This window comes from Artemia sp. Qi Xiang Cuo, chromosome 16 (assembly GCF_049724085.1).
Source record: "Artemia sp. Qi Xiang Cuo chromosome 16, ASM4972408v1, whole genome shotgun sequence".
Taxonomy (NCBI): domain Eukaryota; kingdom Metazoa; phylum Arthropoda; class Branchiopoda; order Anostraca; family Artemiidae; genus Artemia; species Artemia sp. Qi Xiang Cuo.
Window position 1 is genome coordinate 15,772,927 of NC_142809.1, and position 27,373 is coordinate 15,800,299.

General features: G+C 36.5%; 1 protein-coding gene across 1 annotated transcript in view; it reads left to right on the forward strand.

Annotated features, from left to right (window-relative positions):
• Fim (plastin-2 fimbrin) overlaps positions 1 to 27,373 on the forward strand; it is a 132,386-nt gene that overhangs the window by 66,100 nt on the left and 38,913 nt on the right. Inside the window, exons 3-4 of the mRNA XM_089102669.1 lie at positions 362 to 624; positions 12,425 to 12,632. Of these exons, the coding sequence (XP_088958795.1) occupies positions 362 to 624; positions 12,425 to 12,632 (471 nt within the window). The remainder of the gene's footprint in view (positions 1 to 361; positions 625 to 12,424; positions 12,633 to 27,373) is intronic.

A 27,373-nucleotide genomic window follows, 5' to 3' on the forward strand; every position in this document is an offset into this window, starting at 1 on the left:
ATAGCAAAAAATACTTTTGCAAACACGGGGGGGGGCATTTAAAAAATGAAAATACTGAAAATTGAGTGGGAGCAATTGCCCCTCCCCTCCTACTTCCTCTCGCCTTTTTGGTGACCCTGACTGGAAATGTCATTAAAAATGTCAAATAAAATGCTTTTTAGATTTTTCTTGCAAACTTCTAGAACAGGAATGTAATCAACGTATTTTTATTAAAGGTGGATTTTCACCGCAGCTATTAACAATAACAAGAAACAGGTAAAGGTTAAGTAAGGTTTCTTGCTGCAAGCTTTAACTAAATTTTGGAAAGTTAAAGTAACGTTTTGCTGTTTCTATCTCGTATAAATTAAAATTATTTTTATAGCTTTGCCAAAGTTTGAAAGCGAAGGATGTGGCAGCTACCTTTAAACAAGTCGTCTCTAAACGGGAGAATTTGGAAACAATTGGGGGTATGTCAGACGCCAGCAGTCAGGGTACAACCCACTCAGTTCGCCTTGAAGAACAGTTAGCCTTTTCTGATTGGGTGAATTCAAACCTTGGAGAGGATTTAGATTTGAAGCACTTACTGCCGATTAAGGACGACGGGAAATCTCTTTATGACACAGTTAAAGATGGTATTTTGTTGTGGTAAGTTTTATGTAAAGTTTTTTTTAATTACGACGCACCTTGGCAATTTCATTTCTCTTCAATTTCTTTAACTTTTCATGAATCATAGCCTTATTACTCGAGTATCTCACCTTTAAGAACTTGCATTAATCACATTTAAACTACTACAGATGGAAAGGGGGGAGGGGAATTCTACAACTAGGAGTTCTGCATTCGCGAATTCCATGTACCTGGAGAAATCTGGGGAAGGTAAGCAGGAAGGGTGTGCCAAAGCACAGGAGGGCTGTCCCCCAGCCCCCCCATTGCACTTCCTGGCTGAAGGGCCACGAAACAGAGATCAGCAACGCCGGTTTGGACCTCAAGGGTCTAGTGCCGTCATACTTACTATGTATTTTGAAAGTAACACTTATCACTCGAATTCTAACGGTGTACATCATTTTCTTTTTGGAAATCTACAGACGGTGTCACGTTCTTCGAGCTTGTCAAATGTTTCACCTTGTTTTCTCTGTAGGATACCTTTAGGATAATAATTTACATGTGTTTAAGGTAGGAAATGAAGTTATAGCTTGTTCAGTTTGGAATCAGGAGTTGAGTAGGGTTATGTCCTTCCTGTTCCTATGGATTATTATGATGGCCTTCTTAAGGAACGCGGTAAAACCTATGGGAGAACCTGGTATCAAACATATAAAGGTTTAAAAGGTACAAATATCCTCGACTTGGATTGTGCAGGGGATTCGAATGTCCTCGATCTGAACGTTATTGACAAGAATTTATCTTTTCGAAACTTCGTCGCTTATATTAAGAATGAAAATTGATAAAGGCTATGACAAAATCGATATGGCGGATTTTATCAAAATCGATTTTGAAAGGATTGATTCGGGTTGTATTAATATTAAAGATGGAGTGACGAAGTAAAAAAGCCAAGGCAAAGGGTGTCTTTTCATAGTTAAGAAAGATTGGAATAATAAGAGAATATTTCTTTGAATCAAGAATATAATAATGGAAATTACGGTCGTGCCGGTGGGGAAGTATGGCTCTGAAGTGTTGGCACTCCGAAAGTTTGAAGAAAATGTGCTAGATGTTTTCTGAGGAATTTGCACGGATAGCTTCGGGCACTCGTTTGGGTGGCTCATTTAAAAATCATAAAAAACACATTAAAAAATATGAAACAAAATACAATTAAAATGTTTTCATTTTTTTTTATAAATGTTTACTTTAATAGATAAAAAATCAATAAAATTTTAAGGAATAAACATCGGTATATGTATATTAAACTGACAATCCCCGGTCATTTTTCTTTTCAAGTAAAATAAAAAATATGTTCTGGTCTTGAGGAGGCAAGGGGGTTGTCAGCCCTACTGATGTTAATTTTTGTTCGTTTTGAGTTTGACTCGGTTACATACTGTAATTTCTGTTCACTTATTTATTGATAAGTGATTTGGGTTGATTGCTGATACGCTTTTACAATAACCTGGGCACATATGCTGCCTTTCAGTGTACCTCATTGTTTCATAATGAATAGATTTGCAGATTGACTGGGTTTAATATTGCAATAGTGCAAAAAGATCTGAGACAACATTTTGAAACCCTTATCATTTTCCCCTAAGTGCCACATTTTAAGGACCCTTGCCCTCTTACCCCAATACTCTGAAAGCTCCAATTTCATCTCTCTAAGCTGTTCCCGAGATATGGCAGATATGCTATTTTGGTCCCCTGGATACGCATAGTGTCTTTAAATTTATATCTGCCCTCTCCTACAAGTCAAATTTGATGTCCACTCCTCCCCTAATTCCTTAAAAGGTTCAGCTCGATTCCCACAGCCATTCCCAAAATGTTGCAGATAATGTATTTTGAAAACTCAGGCGCCCATAAGGACTCGGCGCCCATAACGTCTTTTTGATTTACTTAGGTACTCGTGTCGTTTCAGGAGTATACTCTTAGGAAACTGTAAATCTTTGCCCAGCAAACGATCCTAAGTTCCATGTGGATCAGTCCACCAAGACCAAACACGCCCGCCTTTTCTACTAAAATCTAATTGTGAACAATGGGTAATTTGTATAAATTAGGATGATGGTTGCAGGGTCTGTGGGGGTCGTGTTAACCCTAGGGGTACCGTTCCATAAGAAGGGATCGGGGAAAAATATGTTGGACGCGCATGACTCTTTATTAAGTCTACGCTGCTCCGTTTCGTCCAACTAAGGTCAATCATTTGCTATGTTGGCTAATATTCTCCGGTACTTAGACTAAACTTTTTGACACTTTTTTATGAAAATTACTACAATTTGTTCGCAACTTTAAATCGTATATTCAGAGAAGCCGTTTTGAGGGGGGGGGTGGCATTCAGGGAGACATAAAACATAGGCAAAGTTTGCGAAGTGTTGCGCCAAATCTTAATAATTTTTCAGATTCTCAGTAATAATAAAAATTATTTCAATGATTGGAAATACAAATCATAACATTTTATTCTGCAGAGACGGCATGGTTTTAATGATATTATGAAGATCTCTTCTCATCGGCCTAATTATTGGGTGGGCCAGTGAAACTCATTCAACAGCTACATTTATGGTCTGGCATGTCGGTGCTCCATTTTATCTCTGCGAGGGAAAAAGTACTACATTTTCATCATCCAAATTCGTAAGAAGAGCCCATTAGATATAAATTAAATTGGGTGGAGACAGGGGCGTTGTTGGGGGGGGGGAGCTCTCATGAACTTTCGAAATCAGGCTATAGGAAAACACATTCAACAAGTCTGAGGACAACGTGGCCCAGGTCCCACCGAAATTATCGCTTGTGATTCACATCATTTAGCCTGTAATTTCATAGCTGGCCTCCGGCAGCATTTGTCCAAGAAAATAATAGGGGGGGGGGGTACCCACTACCCCTCTCCCCTAATTGGTACCACTGCTGGCCTTAGGTAGCATTTATCCAGTGACAAACTTCTATTGTATAAAAAAATCCGAGGTGGGATAGACACACGACCCCCTCCCCAATTGACACTGGTGCTAGCCTTCAGGATGGCCTTAAGCAGTATTTGCCCAATGTCTAATGTTGATTATATAATCCTTTTAGAAAGGTATTCTATTTTGTCTAATTAAATAAATAGCAATTTTTTTGTTGAGTGGTTTCGACAGGGTTGAGCTGTCAGCAAAGTATGTAAAAAGGCGGATTCAATTAACTATAAAAAGGGAAATATATTAAGTAAAATATATTTGAATTAATGCAGGAAATCCTGTTCCATATATTCTAAATGACTTGGATGATTTTGAAATTGAATATAAGGGCTTTTTATTTTGTAGCTATGGAAACTCCCTTTGGCTAAAATCCAATTTCTGTTTTCTTTGATGGATTTTGTTGCTTTTAATTGTTTTTATCCTTGAAGAAAAAAGTACGGTTGAAGAGGCCTGACAGATAGAAAGAGGGATTACTGCCCTATAATTTCTTCATAAAAAGTGTGTTTTAATTCCTTTGATTTATATCTGTGACGTTTTTGTGTCAGCCCATGACCTTGTTTATTATTTTTGGAGAGATCACCTTTTCTAAACCTGATTAGCTTTAAAAACTCGTGTGTGAAACTTTTAACCATTAAAGAAAATGAAAAGTTAAATTCCATTTGATTGGTTCTCTTGTGTGAAAATTTAAGTCAATAAAAAAAATGATGATTCTAAGTCACAAGATTTCTTACTTTTATTCGTTCTGTTTCTCTGTGTCCATAATGATGTTTCCTTAGTTTTCATGAAGCAAAGAGGAATAGCACACAGAAAAATAACACGGGAGGGTGCTTTTCTCCCTGTACCATCGCTTACGAACGAACTTTGCTCTCTTGAAGAGGGAACTGACAGGACTAGATGTAGACCCAATTCTGGGACAACAACCCAGATGGTTTCTATGGAGTTTATCCCACCAAAACCATCTCTTAATTCCTTTAAACCGATGATTACATATTGTAATCGAGGGTGCAAGGGAGATCAGATGTCGTTTTTTATCGAAAACAGTTGTAGATTTAGGATTAGTATGATTGACTTCGTTTTGGAACCAGAGCTGCGTTTTCAGGCTCAGCGGGTTCGAACACGGGTGTCCTCGTCTAGTTTCAAGTTTCTAGTTCTTCGTTTTTTTCGTCTAGTTTCGTCTAGTTTCAGCGGGTTCGAAGTTTCAACCCCGTGTTTTCCTCGAGACCCCGCTTTGTGAAAACGCTTGATGCACAAGGCGAAAACAACCCGTGTTCGAACCCGCTGAGCCTGAAAACGCGGGTCAGATTTGGTTTTAGCTTTTTGACAAAAATAAGCGATCAAACTTGTAAATTTGTTGGTTTTAAATGTGTCTTTTTGAAGTTTTGTTATTTTAAACCCTTATTTGCTAGGTAAATTTCTATAAAAGAAAAAAAAGGAAAAAAGAATACAAGTGCTATCCATGCGAAAATGGGGTTTTGCTTAGTTTTCAAGATGTAGGACTTAAAATCCGTTCAGGGGTTTTTGAAGATGGCGATTTCGATGGTGTTTCTTTTATGTCGAATGGATGTCATGGCTAAGAGGGCTGGGAGTTTTTTTCTTCAAAATCTCAGAAACTATTTTGATTATTACAAATTGCTGTTCAGCTGCATCTCGATGAAGAATCACCGTTTCAGAATCAGTTTTAATTGTGAATTTTTACTCGATATGGTGTTTCTTTGGAAACACGTTTTCTAATTTTAAAACGCTGTGGTCCGACATTGCCCTTACTCCGTCCAATGCTAGTTGATAACAAAATTTCTCTTAATCAAAGTTAATATTGCCATATAAGAGGAACCGGAATGGTCAGTCGCCTACGGTACCTTTTTCTATGGAGACCTCCAATACACTCAAAACATATAAGATAGCCTTGCGATTTTGAGACATTGAGATTTCCAACATATTGACCTAAAAGATATATTCTGGTAGAATTAAGAGATTTCCGTGTAAATTTGGGCAGTGTAATTAATAAATACAATCAAGAAAAAAAGAATAGCTAGTTGTTGAATCGCTTCCGCGGTGGGAATTTGGGACTTCAAGAATCTCTATAAACCAGGAATCCCTAGGAAGTGCTTTGGCTTGCATCGATCATATTCCTGCTCAACAGGGTCGAATCCAGGATTTTTTTTTTACAACAAAAACGGTTCTGCTGCTCTATCCACACAGCATCCGTCGCTACTACTAATTAAATTATTTAGAGTGATGAGTTGGGTAAATCAATTTGAGGAGCCCTGACTACGGAAGGATACGGAGGCTTGAAGGTGACTGTAGTTCAACTAAAGTCCATGGTCCGTGCGCATTCTTAATGCGAATTATGGAGGACTTGCTAGGGCAGCCTCCGAGCCGCTCAAGATTGGGTTGAAAGTTGTTCAAACTTTATCCTTTAGAGCAGTGGCTCCCATCCGATTTGGGGTGATGCCCCACCTAGGCATTTCTAAAATCCTGATGTTTCCTTGTAATGTTGAAATTTTTTATTCAAAATTTTGTGAGTATTCGCCTGAAGGAAGCTTAACAGGCCATTAACTAGGTTTTTTTTTGGGGGGGGGTCTTCCTCTAAACATATTTCATGCCAATGAAAAATATTGTCTGTGTAAAGCACCTTTTATACGATGTATGACATTGTTGTAATGCTATCATGTATCTTTTTTGTTCTTTCAATGTATATAGATTTTACGTTATTTACATGAAAAAGGTTTTTTTTTTTAATTAAGGTTCTAAAGTGTGGTCAGCCAAAGGGTCCTTCCCACAAACCACCAAAATTTTGTGGCATGCCACACCGATCAGGCCAGCACCCAACGTTCGAAAACCCTGCTTTAAAGGAAGTAAAAGTCGTAACAAAGTTTCCTTAGGTGAACCTGTCAAAGGATAATTAGTGTTTGAACAACGAGAAGGAGTCCTTGGCCCTTGTGATCAATGGCTTTTAATCGTTGGCATATATGCACTTGTCCTAATGTTTGGTGTTTAAGGGGCACAAGTAGGCTGCCTAGTGATGGGACCCTTGTCCACTACTGTCGACAGGACACCTGCTGACAAAGGGTTCAGCAGATACTGAACTGCAAATCAGAAACAATTGAAACATATTGACAAAATAAGGGGTATTTGAAAGCCAGAGAAGGCCATTTTTACGCCTCATCTTTTTGGGAAATTCTCAAGGGTAGTTAAAAGCCAAAGTTACCTCTTAATAACAAAGCACCGGGAACAAAAAGGTTAGAAAAAATAGCTAGAAAGAGAGCTGTCAAAGCTGCCTTTTTTGCTAACAACTTCTATAAAGGTAACTTCTGTCTTTTGTCTCTCTCCCTCTCTCACTTTCTGTGATTTCATCTCGTGAAACAGAAGCGCTAACACTAGAAGCGTCAATTTTTTTTTAGCAAAATTGTTTTAGAGCCATGATCATTGCTGTAGGCTATGAAACTGTAGAAAAGTCATCACAAAAAAGATGACAACTATAAAGCCAGCTCTTACGAAGGCCGTTAGCCAGAGGTCCCAAGTGGAGTATGGAGTGAAGGCAATTTTGTTACATAATTACTGCTGTGTTTTAAAATAAGTTTCGATTTTCTGTTTATATTTTTTTGTATAGGAACTTCTAAATAAATTGGCAAATTAATTAATTGGTATATTGGCCATACGGAAATATATCTGATTAACCCCATGATTTCCAACATGGGGCGTACGCCCCACCAGGGGAGGGGGGGGGGTGATTCATGGCAATATTTTGGTGGGCCATGAACAAGACGTGCACCCTTTGGCTAGCTATACTTTAGATCCTTAATTTTGAAAAAAAATTATTTGAATGAGGTCACATTCAAATGCATTTAAAGAGTAAAAGACACAATATTTTTCATTGGCATAAAATATGCCTAATCAACGACCTGAGAAAACAACAACAAGTTAATGACCTTTTAAATTTCCTTCAAGTGAATACAAGTAAAATTTTGAAAAACAAAATTTAAACATCATTTGGGGGGGGGGGGGCATCAGGTTTTTAAAAATGCCTGGTGGGGCGTGCCCAAGATCCGTTGGGAACTATTGGATTAACCAATGGGATTGTCTACAGACATTTTTAGGCACTCGTTTGAGTGACCATCAAATAAAAAGCTCTGGAAAATGTGGTTTGGTCTCACTTTCTAGGGCTCTAATGAAAGGAAGGCTTAAATAGATGGGCCATTTTTTAAGGGTGAGGAAAGGTAGATTGCCGAAAATTTTGCTTTTTGGCCATCTAGCTAAGGCAAAACCAAAATTAAGTCGTCCTCGAATACAAGGGGGGGGGGGGGTAGATGTCATATGATAAGGTTTAAAGGAAACTCGGGCATTATAGGAGAGAGTAGAGTGAATCTTTGAACTATTTGGGGGATAGGCAAAGCGTGCGCAGTTGCTCTGGTGGCTTGGTGTTGCAATGAATTATTCTCAATAATCAGTTTCTCGTCTGTAATTTCATATTTAAAAGATTTGCATTTCATTGTAAGCAGTTCCGCCTTTTCATCGTTTCCATCTGCAAATTTTAAGATGATTACGGCCCTCCTTTGTGACACAGGGTTATCATACCATATCGTTAAATGATGATTGTGAGTACAGCTGTCATAAATTAAAAGGCTGTTTATCTTTTTTTTTTTTTTAATTGAGACAATTTTACCCTGCCTTTTGCAACTTGTACTCACATGGAAAAGTTTAAAATACCAAGGGTTTCAGAATAAAAAAAATTTTTCTCTGGATCCATCTTAGGTCTATTCATACCTGAAAACCATGATTTTCTGACGTTTTTCTTGTGGTTGTTTAAAAATTATGAAGCTTTTAAGGTAGTATCACATTTTTGTCAGTGTCGTCACGTTGATTCGTTAAAATATTTAAACAAAATTAACTAGTCAAATTTGACAACGCTTTTTATTCGTAAAAATTCAAACATTTGCCATATGTTTATTCCCAAATGGAACTACACCTTCTAAGGAAAGCTGCGGTTTCTTAAGCTGATTGTGCTGTATCTATCTAGTTTTTTTTTGCTGATTTTTCGCGCATGTTACTTTTTTCAAAATTTAACTCCCCCTACTACAAAAAACTGCATAACCGTTCATGGAGGCTCTTTTCTTGAAAAGTTTCAAGGAAAGGGCCATGACATAGAAATTTTGAATTAGCAAGGAATAACGTAGATGTTCGGGCTACGAACACTGCTAATCCATCATCATTCTAATATAAATATGAAAATAACGAAAAATGGAGGTAATGAAAGTATGAAAAAGAAACCGTGACAGAAGAAAAAGATCTTAACAAGGCCGTATCCAGGGGAGGGTGGTAGGGAGTTTTAAACCCGCCACCCTTCACCCGAGATTTTTGTCCGGCTCGTAAAAGCGTAACAAAATTCCATATAAACATTTTCGTTGCGTTTTTGAAAGTTTTCTTTTGTAAACTCCACCATAAAAATACTCCCCCCCCCCCCTCCGAAAAACATTGTGGATACGGCATTGAATCTAAATAAATTGATTAGCTCGAAGAACACTAGTTTATTAAAAAAAAATAACAGCCCAAAAATGGGCCTTTTTTATTTTGTTAACCCAAGACTCTAAACCCTCGAGAAATTGGCCAGCCCCCTCCCTTTCCCGCACGGGTGTCACATTTATGTACCTAGTGTAGATTGTATTTTATTCTATCATTTCCTACACTACAAAACATTAATTTTTGATGCTTGACGTAATTTTTAATTTCCCAAGGCATGTAAGTATGCAAGATAATATTTTCGGAATTAGTAACATAATGGTCAAAACAGACCTTTCAGTTAGCATGTGAATCATAGCTTGAATTTATCCAGTTAAATGAAATGACTAAGATCTAGAGCAAAAAAGAAGGTGCTAAGATGCGTCAGTAGATAAAAATGAATAGAAAATAAATACCAAGCAAATATTTGCCTATGCAAACGTATGATGGTTGCGCTTTTTATTATGGGATTCAAACGAGAGAGGGTTTTCCTATCATAGGCAGCGCAAGCTGCCTAAGTAAAGAGCGTAGTGGGCTATGTATTTTTTTTCCAAGGCACTTCATATGGAAGGAGTTGTCTTCGAAACTTTAGAAGGGGTTCATTCGACTGGAAATTAAAAAGTTCTAGCGCGAGTCCAATGTGAATGGGAGGCAATCAGCCCCTTCCAGTGCCTTTTTTCCCTAAAGACATCCGATCAAAGTTTTGAGATCAGCCATTTTGTTCAGCATAGTTAAAAGGTCCAATAACTATGCCTCTGGGGATGACCTTCCCCCTACAGCCCTTGAGGCAAGGGCTGGCGTTATGCAATTCACCCATTGTTAACACATAGTATTTGTTATTGGTAAAGGGGGGAATGTTTGGCCTTTAGTGTCCAAAAAGGCCAAGGGAATACAGGTAGAGCTTTCATGAATTGTTGAGGGGAAATTCATCTTGAAGGGGGTTAGTTTTGGTAGAACTCACGAATGGTTACAAAAAAGCTAATATAATACTCCCCATTTGGTGTGTGGCTCATAGACTGGCTTTCCTTGCAACATTATGAAACAAACAAAAAAAAATGCTTGCTGTTGTTGTCCTTAATTTTGTTATAATGATAATTGTTATTGTTTTTAAATAGTTCTTTTGGTTTTTCTGTTCTGTTTTGTTTGTATTTTTCTATTATTTGTCTGTCCTTTTTTTGCCATTAATTGTTCTTTATGTCAAGATCATCAGTCATTCATTTCCAGACTCAGTCTCAACTTTTTTTCTAGTTTTTCTAACTCAGGAAGGTAGATTTACTAGTTGAAGCATTTGGAGTTTAGATCTAGAAGAAATATCTAAGAACATTTTCAATTGTTCTAAAAACCCACTATTTATAAGTTGAAAGCCACATATACGAATAAGAACTGGAACAAATTCCAATGCTCTTGTCTTAATCGGCATTTGTTTATCGTAAATAATTTTCTATGCCGCGGTGCCTTTCCATTTACTATTGAAACAAAAGTCTATTAACAACGAATGAATTTTTTTTAACACAGTATAAAATAACAAAACTTTTTTGGTGCAAAATTAATAATAAAAGTCTGTATATTTTGGCTTCTTATCTGGAAGTCTACCAACGAAAAGACAAAGAAAGCACACCAACGTTATACAAGCGAAAGTTTGTCTTTCTCTTTATTGTTTGTGCTTACCGTTAACGTTAGCTATAGTGTTTGTGTTTTCTTTGTTTTTTCATGCATTGTTTAAGCCTGTTTTTTTTTGTTTATATATTTTATTCTCGTGTCTTCAGGTAGTAGGGATAGGCAATAAATCCCAAATTCTATCGCTAGCATCAGCTTAAAATCTGGTAGTCTACTTGGCCTACCAATATTTTCCCAAGCTAACTTAGGGCTACGTTGCGCAGACTGGATTTTCAGTTAACACAGTTATTGAAAATAAAAGAATTTTGATTGGCTATTACTTCCAGAGAAGTTTTAACTTTAATTCAATAAAATGCAGGTTAAGGATTTCGATTATCCAATTTTCTTGAAAATTTTATATTTTTAATGAAGTTGCCAGGCGCTGCAGTAAAGTGGCGCTGCTGTTTTTTATGTTATCTCCTTATTTTAAACTGAATTCTCAGTAGCATGATATTTTCGTCAGTCTTGTTACGCTGAGTCGTGGAGGTATTTTGTAAATAGAGGGATCTTGCCGAAAATCCCACTCCTACCATTTCCTATACTCCTTGGTATTGGTCAAAACCATATTGGAATTTTTTTTAATCTACTCCTTTCCTTCTGTAGATCGAAAGTATGTAACGGTTTATTATATTATGGAACTCTTAACTTTCAAATTATGTCAACAGTTTCAAAATATATAAAAATTATCAAGGGTTTTAAGAGTTAAATCTTGGGAAAGGGTCGCTGACTTTTAGAACACCGTACGCCAGGTGGTGCATATCAAGCATGGCGAAAGTGTTTCACGCGTGGCGGAACTTTGTGGCACACGTGGCGCTCTGAGATGTTCATGAACTGGCATAACCCCCTCGATCTTGGGCTGAACTAGGATAGGAATTCAATACAAGAAGGTTTTAAAGGCCACGAATTAGACAAGATATTTGTTTAGGGGGTTAACGAGGTGGGAGATTTGCTGGTAGAAGTGTGTTGATTTGCAAGGGAGCATTGAAGAAAAATTAAATTTGTTTTTCAAGAAAATCGCCTTGTGTCTTTGTAGGATGGCAACTTTTTACACCACTCTCTTGTATATACTTTATAAAGAATGCAAGTTTCACAATGATTAGAAGAAAAATTAATTTAGTATCCTTTGCTCAAAGAATACCTGAATTATTGGTAGCTACCGTAATCGTTCACTATGGGGGCATTCAACTCTTTCTGGTGAGGGACATTAGGGTCTTAGCTCTCTCTCCAAGACACTCGGTGTTTTGTAACATGCCCCAAAATGCTTTCCACTATAAAAGGAGGGATTCTGAACCCTCGCTGCAGCTACAAAACGCTCAATATTAATTGGGGAATTTTTTTTTTTTTATCGCAAGAAAACCTGTCCAACTATACTGTAGAAGTTGTTCTTAAATCATTTGCCAACATTTTATTGTATTTCCTTTATTTTTGTTTTCTTTTTAGCAAGATTATCAGTCATTCATGTCCAGACTAATAGACGAAAGTGTAATCAACAAGAACGCGAATCTGTAATCAAGAAAAGGGGAAAAAAGAGAGAAAAAAAGCTATAAATCAACCGACGTTAATCGGATGACATTTATATTATGTTAGCTCAAGATAACTTGTTCTCAAATATGACATTGCAAACTTGATGAAGTTTATGCTGTAGAAACCTTAAACATTCGTTATTCATTCTTTAATATTATTTTATTGTCTTTTGTTTAGTGTTGTTTTCTTTTCAGCAAGATTATCAATCATTCATGCCCGGACACAATCGATGAAAGAGCCATAAACAAGAAGAACTTGACGTTGTACACTAAGCACGAAAACTTAACGCTGGCTTTATATTCAGCTCAGAGTATTGGGTGCAATATCATCAATATTGATGCTCACGACTTGGCAAAGGGCAAACCTCATCTAGTTCTTGGACTCTTGTGGCAGATTATTAGGGTAAGTTTGGAATTGAGTATTTTGTAAAGGGGCCAATGGGTGTAAAGCGGCTTTCAAACTACGTATGATTTTTTTTACGCAAAGTTGCTAAGTTACGTTACATTAAGTAGAAATTTTCACGCTTGAACAAGACCGTTCAAAGTAGGGTAATGTAATAACCCATAAAATGATCGTCTAAAATAATCAAATCATCAAAAGCCCACTTTTTAAAAAATTAATTAAAAAATTAATTAATTAATAAAAAAATTTAATTTTTTAATTAAAAAATTAACGTTTTAATTAAAAAATTAAAAACGTGGAATGGAGATGATTATTCAAGCTCTGATGTAGTGTTAAGAGCTTACCAGGAAAAATTTGTTAATTTGTTTTCAAAATATATTAGTTGCTCTTACAGGAATTCCATTTTGATGCTGATATTGTGTCTACGTAACAAAAGCCCACGTAACGTAAAATTCCGTAAAGAGCTCACTTCACACAGACCGAGATACGGACAATATTTACTCCCCAGCATATAATGTCTGCCTTTCTTCTAAAGACAAGGACACTACTATAAACAAGAAGCTATGACGAAATGAAGATTTTTTGCGAAGGCAGTGGCTTCAATAAAACCTAAGTGAATATTTTGGCCGTATATTCATTTTCAATGGAGAATAATAAATTAATAAAAACATAAAAACACAATGAAAAAGAAATATTTAGAAAGCAAATATAATCAAACCGTTTATTGATAACAAGATACACTTTTATTGGCATGACCCAAACAGGGTATCTTTTAGTCAAAAATAAAAAAATACTATAATAATTAAAATATGATGAGGATAGGAAAAGTTTGTCAACGAGCATAAAAGCTATCAAAAGGCACAATTTACGAATTAATAAGAGCACAAACAATAGCCCAAACATGGTATCTTTTAATAAAAAAATAAAAACACTGTAATAATAAAAATATGTTCAGCACAGGAAAAATTTGTCACCGAGCACAAATATGATGAAAACGCATAAGCTATGAATTAATAAAAGCCTGAACAATTGCCCAAACATTATATTTAATCAAAAATGAAAAATACTAAAATGGTGAAAATATTGCCAATGTAAGAAATATTTGTCAACTAGCAGAAAATCCATCTAAACGCACTAGCTACGAATTATTAAAAGCCCGAACATTGATCCAGACATGATATATTTTAATGAAATATAAAAATACTATAATAATTAAAATATGGTGAGCACAGGGAATATTTGTCATCAAGCACAAAAATAATCAAGTCACACAAGATACCAAATTAGAAGTTTCTCAGAGTAATTTTATTTAAAATTATTTAAGAGTGATTATTTAAGGAATTATTTTATTTTATTTAAGATTGATTAATGAATCAAAGGTTCGAAGTATCTCTTGAAATGCTGGATTTCAACAAAATTAAAACTTTACCGGTTTTAACGAGCTGCATAAGTTAAAAAAAAAAGAAAAAAAAAAGAAGAATCAGGTGAATTGTGGGTAAAAATAGTTGTTTTTGTTTTGTTTTTTTTTTGGGGGGGGGGGCTGTACATAGACCGAGGCTTGAAATCTTTTATTGTAGATTAGAAGAATATACTGAAGAATGGGTCGTTTGAAAAATGACATCTGGATTTGGGAATGCTTTGGAGTCGTAGTAATTGACTGATGAAGGAGTCGGAGTAATTGTAAATTAGGGCATTGGAGTTGAGGTTTATAGTATAATTCATTACCCTTAGAAGTTGAAGGAAATGGAAACAGACATAAGCTGCGAATCTCGAATAGTGAAACCACATTATAAATATCAAACAGTAGCGAAATTTTGGTTCAAAAATGGGACACATCAAAGGGAAGTTATCAATGCGTCAAAACAATAGCTTCAGTAGCTTCAGAGCAACAGGTCTCCCAAAATCCCATCGCAATACGCTAAAAATTTGTCATAGCGCGTGCGCGAAGGCAGAGTCTTAAAGAAGGTGTGCGACTCATGTGTCCCAAAAACCTTTAATGGAGAGTATACTAATTTTTGCTACTTTTTAATACTTATACTGTGAGTGAAACACAATTCTAGGTCAATACCCACCACTCTGGGTGGTGAAACACGACTCTGGAGTACTTCGAACGCGTGTTAAAAACCTTAGTTCAAGTTTGACAGCTTAGATTTAGGAGCTAAAGCCGACTTCAAACCTCTCAAAACTCCAAAGATCAGGAGTCAGTTCTCCTAAGATTCGGAGTCCGAATAGAAAATTGTATTGGGTTCTAGGAGTCGGAGGCAGTATCAATAACTTGCTGATTCCGCAACTCTGCTTTCGGCGGATAAAGACCTCAATTTGCAAATTGACCTGGTTAAAATTTGTACGTGACAGTGGATCCTTTTGATAATGTTGGTGACTCATCCTCTTCTACAGGAAAGGCAAATGTTATTTCTGTAAGGCAAGTAGAGAGCTGTGGAATGTCTTCTTCAATTGGTGAAGCAGTTAGTGTTGAATGATTGGGGCACCTGGTTATGAGATTTTGCTTCTCAGTTTGATTTACAAAGGCTGAAGAAGTTCCAAAAGAAGGGTTATAAGAATAACTATTTAACGGTTGGAATTTTCTTATGGTTGGAAAACAACCATAGTAGAAAACCCTTCGGCTCAATGGCGACCAGATGTGACTAGTGTAGGCAGTAGGTTACTAAGAACATTGACGATTTTGATTATGTCTCTTCAGCCATTCCAATTCAATTTACCAGGACCCTTTCAAATTTGATGCTGTCAAGCATCGATTTATGTCAACAACGATTGTTGTCAACATCATTTGCTGTCAACAACTTACCAGGAGCCAAGGCCGTATCCAGGGGGGGAGTTTGACCACCCCCTGAAATGTTTGTCCGACTCGTAAAAACGTAACAAAAATGGGTAGTTGTCTAGAATCCGGTAAGTGCGCGACAATTGTATTGCGAGAACAGTTACCGGGTAATGCCTGGATGTTGTATAAACAAAGGGTTTCTCACTCTGGGAACTATATTTAAACTTTAGTTTTTTGGGGTTTAGGGGGAATAAAAGGTACCTAGGTTGGGTTAGGCTAGGTTAGGTTGCGTATTTAATACATGTTAGGCTTTAGCCCCACCTCCCCCTAATGTGCAAATATATAGCCCAATTTTATTCATAAACTATTATATTTTCATCCTATTTGGTTTTATTTCATTAGCATTAACGAAACTTCACTTATCGCGCACTTACCTGATTCTAGACAAGTACCCAAAAATGAATATAAACAAATTTATTATGCGGCTTTGAAGTTTTTTTGGTTGTAAACCCCTTCTCGCCGAAAAAAATCCTTCTGTATACCCCTGGGAAACAAATACTGAATACGGCCCTGCCTCGACCCTTTCATTTTTTTTTTTTTTTTTTTTTTTTTTTTTTAATCAAGGAAAAATGGACAGCGTTAATTTGCTAGTAGTCAGTGACTGATGGAACACACAGTGGTATCCACAAAGACTTAGGAGGGAGGCTACCAATATTTTTTCCTCTTTTAATTAATAAGTTTTTTTCTTAATTATGGAGGGGGGGGGTAATTTTTTGAAAATAAAATAAAATGTATTTTTCGAAGGCTGTGGGTTGGTTATTGCACATTTTATTTACATATTATGGTAATTGCACATAATTTCCCTTATCCTATTTTATATATATCATCCATATATATTTTATTATATATTATACATGCACATTGTATATATTATACATATTATATATAGTAGACATCCTATATATTTAATGTTCAGCTCACACAGAACCGTTTATGAATTATTCGAAACATTAATGCAGAAAGTTCCAGCCATGGTTTTCTTCAGATCTACCCACAGGAAAATCAATTATGCATTAATCATCGAATTGTTGATAATCGATTATGTAAAACCTATACAGATATCAGTAAATTGAAATAACGCTAAACACCTGCAACTTTTAGCGGCAAAGGTGAAACTAATCACATTTTACAATGATACCTAGCTCTGCAAGAGCAGCAAACCTTGCCGACCCCGGTAGGCAAAACCTGAAATATACGATCGGGCCACCAACCTTCTTAACAAATAGTGGAAAATTGCGATAAAAGACTTGCTATCGGTGAGAGTCGAACCAACGGTATCCTGGTACCTATATATCCTATGATTATTTATGTTAACTATTTAATTACACAACTATATCTTATATCTACATAACAGTTGATACTAACGATAATATCGGTAAAAGTATATGTGTATACAAGGCCGTATTCAGGGGAGGATGGGTTATCGGGTATGACCCCCCAAATTTTTGACTGACCCGTAAAAAAAACAAAAATGCGTTTAAACTATCTTTGATGTATTTTGTACGGATTTTTTTACCCCCCCCCCCCCCGAACGAAAATCGTAGATACGCCCTTGTGTGTGCATACATATATATGTTACCATGAATGTCCGAAATCTGGCTAATTACATTCACCGGTAAAGGAACGAAATTCCTTTTCACTGCTTAGATTCAATTAGCTTTGCGAGTCAGCTTTTTCAGTCTTATGCAAGTTATGATGGTAAAAGTTAAAGCTAGGTTAAATTTGGCTATAAATATCAGAAATTGGCTAAAACCCTAGCCTAATCTAACGTAACATAACTTGTCATCATCAAACCTTGCATTAAACTGAAAAAGTGAACTGGCAGTGCTGACAAAATCCAAGAGGAAAAAAAAAGGTATTTCGGACCTTCACTGGTGAATGTCAACATTCACCAATCTCGGACATTCACGGTAACATATATAGGCTACCATATTTGTCCACCTACTGTCAGGGACGTCGTTTGGGGGGGGGGGGGCTACCCCGATAAAAATTATTATAAAGCCCATGCCCTTCGACTCTCCGGGTTTGTACCCCCCCCCCCTAATAAAAATGATATATAACTATCTGACTAAGTAAATAATTTTTCTACATATCTACATATATTGGATCTCAGTCAAGACAAAACCAGGATATTGCCAACTTAATATCTGTATCTTTGGTAGAAAGTGGCCTTAATTTTGCTGCGTTATTTCTCAGTAATTAATTAAGCAATAAGGAATTTGAAAAATGCTGATTGTTTAGCATGAGCACTTTTAATGTATGCTTTTTACAAAATTCTTCATTATAAATTGCACAAACGTTTGAAGTTTGTATTTAATTCTTCATGCTAGAAATAAGTTTATTGCAAAATCCTTAGAACTATTTCTTTCTTTTTGCTTGTTCTGTTTTAACCGTTGCCTGCTACAAGCTTTTAATTGTTTTCTCCCGGAAAGGTCTAATTTTTTCTAATAGTTGGGTCCTATGCAGGGTCGTATCCAGGATTTTCTTCGGAGGGGGGGCAAAAAACTTTAAAGGATGTATCAAACATTTGTTTATATTCATTTTGTTACGGTTTTACCAGTCGGAAAACATTTCGGGGGGGGGGGAGGAAGGGAGTGGTTCGAACCCCTAACCCCCTATACGGCCTTGGTTCTAAGGTATAACAACAAAAACGAGTTTATTAAATAGTGAGCTAGATTTTCGTACCTTTTTAGGTATTTTCTTTTATACCTTTTTGTTTAGCATATACTTTTTATAGTATAATACTATAACGAGCCTTTAAAATTAGAAAACTCGTTTTTCTGCAATATGTAAGTAGGCTATCAGCGAGTAGAAGGCGACTTGTTCTTGATATACAAGAATTTTCAAGGTCACTGGCGGATCCAGGAGATGCCCCCCAAGATTTTTTCTGGCGCCCTCTTTTTGTGTTTATTTTTTTTCACTCTTTTTAAAATATATTTGTCAATTTGGTCAATTATTAGCACCTTTGTCACCCCCCCCCCCAAGATTTTGCTCATTGATGCTCTTGTCATATTAACCCCCCCCCCCCATCCCCCCTAGATTTTGCTGTAGATCCGCCCGTGTGCGAAGTAATATCCCCAATAAGCTCCCCGTGAACACTGACCCATCTGTGTATGATTTGTGACTCTCAAAATATGTATCTGATACTACAAACTCTAGTCTATAGAAACCAACGTTTCTTTGCTTTTGAGTCAATGTCTCAAATAGTATTTGTCTTTTAATAAACAAAATCTGGCACCTGGAAAGGCTATTTTAAACAGCATTATTGACAAAGGGTGTTAACATGGTATCGGAAGATCTAGGAGGCCAATGCATTGGATGTCCTGGGTCGCTTTGCCTGATTTAGGATCTTTTGATTTCCCAGTCTGTAAAACGAACATTTTATACGAAGCAAGGTTTCCTGTTGTTTTGCCCTGAACAAAATGATGTTGAAATTAATTCGCCTTTCACTGGGTGGATTCGTTGAAAAACTTTCATGAATAAGAACCTACGTGAAGGCGTCATAACATCTAACCGTCAGGAGCACTAACGTCAGGACATCGACAAAATCCGTCGTAACATCGACAAAAAATCCGTCGGAACCACTGACCGTCACAACATCGACAGTAACAGACGCTACCCGTAAGAACGTCGACACGTCATAACATCGACACGTCATAACATCTGAAATTTCAAAATTTTAGTTTTTTGGGGTTTATGGGGGGAAAGGTACATAGGTTAGGTTACGCATCTAATATATCCTATGCTTTACCCCACCACCCTGATTTGCAAATATATAGCCAAGATTTGTTTCTAAACTAGTATATACTTATTACTATTATGTAAACTTCTAAATTTTTTTTCATAAAGAAAATCCGTCCGAATCACTAACCGTCAGAACGTTGACAATCCTAACATCGATACGTCATAACATCTAAAAAATTTTAGATGTTATGACGTGTCGATGTTATTACCATCGACGTTCTGACGGTTATTGGTTGTGACGGATTTTCCTTGTCGACGAAATGACGTTTAGTGCTTGTGATGGTTGTTCGAAATGGTAGCACCCCAGAACCTACATTGATGGTGAAAGTTCAACTTGAAAAAAAAATGCATACATAAAAGAATTGAGGTTTTGTGTGTCTAGTTTATTTTTATGACGAATTCCACCAATTACTAGTTTCTCCGAGAAGGTCCCCTTTTACGCACCAACTTGTGCACGCGATTTCTAGAATTCCTCATTTTCCTCACTTTCCTCACTTTCCTCACTCATCTCGAGTTCCTCACTTTTTAAATTGAGTAAGACATTAAGAGTTATTTCTCTGATTCAGAACTAAATACTTCATTCATGTACAAACTTACAAACAAATACATTAAGAAATTCGATTATATCAAGATATTATCATAGCCTATTGTAGCACATAATTTGAAGTTTGATGAATCATAGCCAAGGACGTATCCAGGATTTTTGTTCGGGGGCAGGGCATAAAAAAGCAAAAAAAAACGCACCAAAATTTGTTTATAAGCATTTTGTTACGTTTTTACGATTTGGGCTTTTTTGGGGGGGGTCAACCTGGTAATTCCCTTTTCTTGGATATGGCCTTGATCGTAGTGCTTTTCTTTTTCATTTAAAGCAGACATTCGAGATGAGCCTAAATTAGGGATACCCATTAGTGGTTATATGATTACTCGTTTCCGTTAAGTTACCGCATGATTATGGGCACTTGTTGCGATTCTCATTGTTGCTTCTCTTCTAACCGCAGATTTTATTTACGATTCGATGTTACCATCCCTATCGCTTATCTTCTAACTCCCAGGTTTCTGTATCTATTATTTTGATTTGGATTCGTTGTGTTGCTTATTGTCACATGTCTTCTAGCCGCAGATCTTGTTGCGCTGCATTTCTGTGTATCTTTACCTCAGGAAATTTCCTTGCCTTTTGCCTTAGCCGTTTGGACTCATTCAAAATCATGTGTGATTTCGCGTGACGTCATAGATACAAAAAAACTACTTTCCCAGCGTTCCCCGGGTTATATATTTTTGCTTCTATTGCGTTTTTATATTAATCAGTAACAACCTGGAATGCTCCATTGCCTATGCCCTCTGAAATATGTAAATTAACCATTAGCATAATTATCATTTCATTCTTTAGATTTAAATCATGGGTGGCAAATCCACAATTTGCGTTCAATTAAGCAATCCTGGGATGACTTCAATTCCTCCTTCCTGTTTATTCATTGAAGACGCTAAAATAACACGTTCTATTTCTATTGTACTTTTTGAAATATTTGAATTACGCAATAGAATAATTATTGAAAGGTCAATTTTATATGAGACACAGCCGACTATGTAATGTAAAAATCTAGTTTTTGCTGTTTTTTTTTTTTTTTTTTTTTTTTTTTTTTTTAATTATTATTATGGGTGAATGCTTTAATTTCATCAAATAGCAGTTTTCATCGTCACATGGGTCTAACAAAAACCTGGATCATCTGAAATGCCATTTTATTTATTCTTTTTTTCAACATTCTTTTGTTGTTTGGCAGTTCATTGTCTTTTACTTTTTGCAACTTCTGCAGTCTTTTTGTTTTTTGGAAGTTTTTTATATTGTAATAAGGAGCTTCTTGAATTTTTTGGGAGGGGAGACGCTAAGGAAGAAAAAAGTATGTGGTAAATTTTATAGGAGATGAAGGGGGGGTAAGGTTCGAAAAAAAATGGCATAAAAATGTGAGATATTCTTCCGAATGCTCCAGGGTTTTGAACTATTGCATATTTTTGGCCTTTTAGGTGTATGGGTCTCAAGTCCCCTCTAACTTAGGGGAGTAGGGCTACTATATAAGGGAAGTCACTTGCAACAGGAATATATCCTTAGGACATACGAAGAATGATTGGAGCTTCGATTGTGATTTTCTAGCAATTAAAAGCTGTAAAAGCTGATTGTTTAATTAACCGCTGGTGAGCAGGACTTTCGCCTCACCCTATATGTGAATGATTACAGTAAGGAAAAAAGGGTGTATTGTCGAGGGGGCACCCATTTACAGAAATCATGTTGACCACGTAGTTCGTCCCAACAATGGCGAAAGTGCGGTGGAGCTGTGTGGCATACGTGTTATTCTGAGATGTATGCTGGGTGGCGGAAAGTGAGCACCTTCTGGGATAGTGCCCTTAAAAAAACTCAATATCTCTCACTCAAATCCGTCACCAACTCAGAGAGTGCGCAATCAAGATCATTTATATAAATCACGAACAGCAAGGGGCCAAGAGGGGAGCCTTGGGGTACTCCGCAATTTAATCTAAAAATTCCTGACTCAGCCTCGTTCACTCGTACATATAGTGATCGTCTCCTCAAAAACGAAGCAAGAATCTTCAGGGCGTTTCCTTTGATTCCAGCATTTTCCAGTTTTTTCAACAGCATCTCATGGTCTATGGTATCAAATGCCTTGAGGATATCCAAAAAAATAGTTGCAACTTTCAGTTTGTCATCAAGCGCATCATTTATTGTAGTTGTCAGAAACTGTATAGTATGCTCCGTTGAAAAACCTCCTAAATCCAAATTGGTTCTTGTAAAAAAATATTTTTTTCCAGAAATTAATTTATTCGTAGGCTTCGAATTCATATATTATATTTTCAAAAATCCGCGATAAAATTGATAGGAGTGAAATCGGTCTATAGTTGTTGAAATCACTTCGGTCACCACCTTTATGCAAATTTACAATTCTGACTTTCTTAAAACTATCAGGGAATTCCCCTTCTTTGAGACAACCATTTATTAATGACACAAAATCTGGAGGAATCACAGGTAAGATAAAAGTTATTGCTTTAAATGATAGGAATCTGCTCCCGCTGCTCCATTTCACATGTTACTAACTATTTCATTCACCTCATGCATAGAAGTCTGCCGAAGGCGAAGACTGGTATCACTTGGCGGGGGTAGATTTTTCTTAAAGTTCCCATCACTGGGGTTGCTTCCTATGGACGACTTCACTCTCTCACCTACTTCTGAAAAATGTTGGGACAAATCGTTTACTAAATCAGTTGCTTCGCGATTTCCATTGCCTGCGGGCAGAACAACTTTTTTTCCTCCAATAACTAACCTTATGGTGTCCCAAGTTTTAGCAGGATTTCCTTGATTTTCTTTCAAGTTATTTTTGAAATGCTCATTTTTTGTTTTCCGCAGCAACTTATCTAATGCGACATTATACTTTTTATAAATTTGTCGATCTATTTCACGGTCACTGAGAATACTGACCATATAGAGGCTTGTGGCTTTTTGTCACAGATTTCAGAAGTGCTTTTGTCATCCAAGGTTTCCTTGGAGTGATGGTTTTATGTTGCATAGAAGATACTTTTACTTGCGTCCTTTTGAGCAAAAAAAATCATCTTCTCATAGCATTTGCTAATTTTTTCATTACAATATTTTCACTCATCTAGGAAATTCCAGTCTATTTTCTCCAGTTTATTCTTAAACTTAAAGAAAGCCCGTTGATTAAGATAAGTAGGATCTTTCTTGGATCCAGAACCACGAGGACTTCACAAGTAACCATAGCCCCGAAGTGGTCGGATGTATCGTTTATTATCACTCGCGGTCGACAATACTTTACATATTGCTTTATATTCATGAAAATTTTTTCAATTAATGTCGCACTATTATTAGTTACCCTAGTGGAAATATTATTTATAGGGAAAAGGCTATAACTAAACGTCATGTTAATGAACTGTCGAGATTCTCGGTTATCAACATTCAAATAAATATTAAAATCCCCCATAAGTACACACTGAGACCAACATACTGGTAGCTTTTCCAATAATTCCTCCAACAACTCAAAAAAACAAAAGAAAGGGGACGACGGCGGTTTATAAAGAATAACAACAAAAAGAGTGCCTTGTCGGCGCTAAACCTCCAGTACCATGCTCTCCAGTGCCATTTCAATATAAACTGATAAATTATCCCTCACCTTGACTTCCAGGTCTGATTTCATGTAAGCCGCCAATCCACTATGCCTCTACTCGCACCTATTTTCCCTGATAATTGTAACCATTAATATCTAATAAAGGTTCATTACTAACATTCAACCACGTTTCCGTTAGACCTAATACACGAATACCATGGCTATTTTCAATTAACTGACACATATATGTGTGAACTTTTTAATCCTTTACACTTTGAAACAAATTCAAATCCCTATCTTTTACAGGGTTATCTCTAAACAAATCACTAGAAAATACATACTTCGCAGAATCACTAAAATCAGACGTTAGCACTTGGCTATCCTCATCCAAACCTTCTTGTAGAACAACATTCCATTTTTCAAAAAAATCAACCGGATTTCTCTCGAGCAGCTCAATTTTACTTCTAAGGTCCGCGGTCATACCTAATACATTCAAAAATTTGGCAACCCGAATGCATAAAAATTGATACATGATGTCTCCATAATATTAAATTTCCCTGTTTTTCTTAACATCCAATATACACTTAGTTTTCTTTAGTTTTAAACAGCCCAATTAAACGGAACATAGCAGAAAAATACAAAGAATCTGTTTTGATAGCTTTTGACTAGCCATTCTTATAACCAAAAAATCTGGTGATCAACTTTTTGAAGGTACTTCTTCTTCTTACTGCATCAATTTTCTTTTCCATTTCCTCATACAAATCTGGAAATAAATTTTTAACTACTGGATCATTCAGGTTGAACTCTAAGCTAGCGGCAGCAAATTTTCGTTTCTCCGTTATGGTTGTCCGTAGACCCCCCATCCCCATAGCACCATAATCCAGCATAAAACTAAATATACTCAATAAAATAGAGGAAAGCGACCATTTTGGCCACCATTCGCTTGTATGATGGTGACTAATAGTCCTCAGACAAATGCTCGTGTTAACTAAGAACCTTCCATTTGGCGTAATCATGTAAATCGCTGGGGGGGATAAAGGATAATCATTTGGGAAAACTATTTTTCCATGGTAATAGCCACCCGCATATAAACTATTTTCTGTTCCTTTCAATAGGAAATGACATTCATGCATGTTCGAATCCAATAGTTCTGCCTCGATTTGCGGAACTGGGTCTTTTTTAAAATTTGCCAAGTCGCGTTGAATTTGTAGTAGTGCAATATTAGACATATTTGGTGATTTCCTGTACAATGATGTTGCTATAAATAGACAAAAAAGTTCAGACGTTTAACGGTTGATATTGAATATGAAAATGAAAGACCAATTCTTCCATGCAAATAGTCATCAGAATTTTTTTCGTTGGAAATTGGAAATAATTTTGCCTGCATTTGCATGTCTCAGAGCAAACTCCTTGATACATAGGCTGAAGGCCAGATATTTAACAACACATTCTCTCTGCGATGACGTGTAAGTTTCGATAATATTTTTTATAATAAATTTAACATCAGAAACCAAACAACTAGGAAGAGCCATACGCCTCCAACAATGCATAAGTCATAAATTGTTTTCCCCAGAGCCATTTGACAGGGAAGACATGGTCGCAGAAACTTTGAAGGGAACTCATTTGACAGGAAATAGACAGTTCTAGTAGGCTACCCTTTTTACAAGTCGAAAATGATTTGAGGGCAACTGAATGACTTCCCTCGCCTCTTTTTTATACCTTTCCCGTAGGAATCTGGAAGGACATTTCATCAAAATTTTTAGATAGTTGCTTAAATATAAAGATCAGTATTGCAATGACGTTTTCATGCTTGTTACACTTATGTGGAAAAATTGAAGATTTTCATGCATGGAGAAGTTTATATTAAATTGCTTAAAGGACAAAAACTGGTAATTGCAAAAATATTTGCATATATTTTGACAAGGGATTACAACAATTCAAAAACCTTAAAAGAGAAAACCATAAGTTTGAAGCTTAGTAGAAATCGTTGTTAGAAATCGGACTTTTCTATTAGAAAAGCGGTAATAATCAAATATTTTTGAATCGACTTCAGTATGAATATTTTTTTCCAAAATTAAAGTTTTTAACGAATTTTCCCAGACTTCTGACCATTCTAGATCGTTTTATTATGCATCTGATATAAAACGGCGAGTCTCTTCAGCCCCCCCCCCTTGCAAACTTCCTAGCTAGCCTGCGCTTGTATAATTAATGGTCTAAAATATGTGAAAAAATTAAAATCTGTAAATAAGATATAAATATTCGCTCTACCACTCTGCGTCATCCAGTTACGCTAGTTTTTGCCATGCACTACTTAAATGCAAAAAGATTACATTTTAAATTTAGTGCCTAAACACTAAATAATTTTTCGATTTGCACTCGTGATTCTACACTTATGGACGGAAAGCGGGTTTTAAGAAACAAATAAATAAACGATTAGTCACATTCTTAAGAAGCGATACCAAATGATTCATATCTTTTTCCGGTTCCGGTGCCTTTCTTTTCCTTTTGACTGCATAGTCAATAATAAATGCATACCATCGAAATGCAGATGACGTTATATATGTCTCAAATAAAAAAACAGACAAACAAGTTTTCTCAACTGAAATTAAGGACTAACTTTAAAACTTAAAACAAGCAAAAATTATTCTGCACGCGAGGGGAGTTTCCCCTCCTCTGTCCCTCACTCTTCTTGCTAAAGTTTTTTAGTATTTTTCAAAATCTTCTTATTCTGATTAAACGGCCTTGTGTTTCAGCAGTCGTGCTGGTTCTTACGCGTTAGCTAGAAAACACGCGAGAAGTGAAGTTTGGTTAATGCTAATGAACTAAAACAAAATATGATGAAAATATAATAGTTTAGAAATAAATTTGGGCTATATATTTGTCCATTAGGGGAAGGGGTGGGGGTAAAGCATATATTAAATAGGTACGTAACATAAGCTAGCCTAACCTAGGTACCTTTTTTTGTCCCTCCACTCCAAAAAACTAAAGTTTAAATATTGTTCACGGAGTGAGATTCTGCCTAGCGAGACAAAAGAATTGTCTTGTTAAAGATGTTGCATGACTAGTTTTTTGCGATACAATTTTAGCGTGTTTTCTGGATAATACGTAAGTACCGTCGTGCTTAACGAATAAGGACAAAAAGTCAAACTTTAGTTTAAAGAGCGAGGTTTTGAGGTGGGCAAAACCCCCTCATGTATGGAATAATTTATATTCGTTTTGAATTTTAATGTTGATCCTTACTTTTTGTAAAAAAAAAATGATTTTTATTTAATCTCTAATCACTCTTTAAATAATGCCGGGAAATCCTGCTCCCCGTCCATGGAGAATTCCCATCCCCCGCGAAAAATTCCTCCATGGAAAGTTTCTCCCACGTAAAACACCCCGCGGCCAATTCTATCCTCGTTGGAAATTTCCCTACCCGAAAATTTCTTGCAGACGATTCCACCCGAAAAATTCTCTTAATATACCCTCATTTACAAAACACTTCAATTTTGATCGTGGCTAGGTTTGTGCTGAAATATGGTATCGGTGACAACAAGGTGGTTCATCAAGGCGTAGTTTACCAACCTTTGCCCATTCTCGCATCTGTGACCTTGTCCTTGTCTCGAGATGAAATTAACTTCCAGGAATCACGGTGGCGCTTGCCAAGCGTGACTGAACTGTGCCATGTATTGCGGGGACTGTGCCATGTGTGACGGAACTGCGCGACGCATCGCGCTTCAAGATATACACCAGGTGGCGGAAAGTTGGATACCCCTCGAGATAAGCAACATGGTTCTTGTGGGTTATCGGAAACACACCCAATAAGTTAAGTTAGGGTCATCCTAAAGATATATAACAACAACAAGATGATAAAATAATACTTTAGAAATAAAATTATGGAAACCTAACTCAACCTACCCCCCCCCCCACCCATGTGGAAACATACAGCCCAAATTATACAAGTCCAATGCATTGTATCATCCATCACTTGTTTTTGTAGCTATGAAACTGGTTTTCTGAGATGCAAGGCTGTACCATGGATTTTTTTCGGAGGG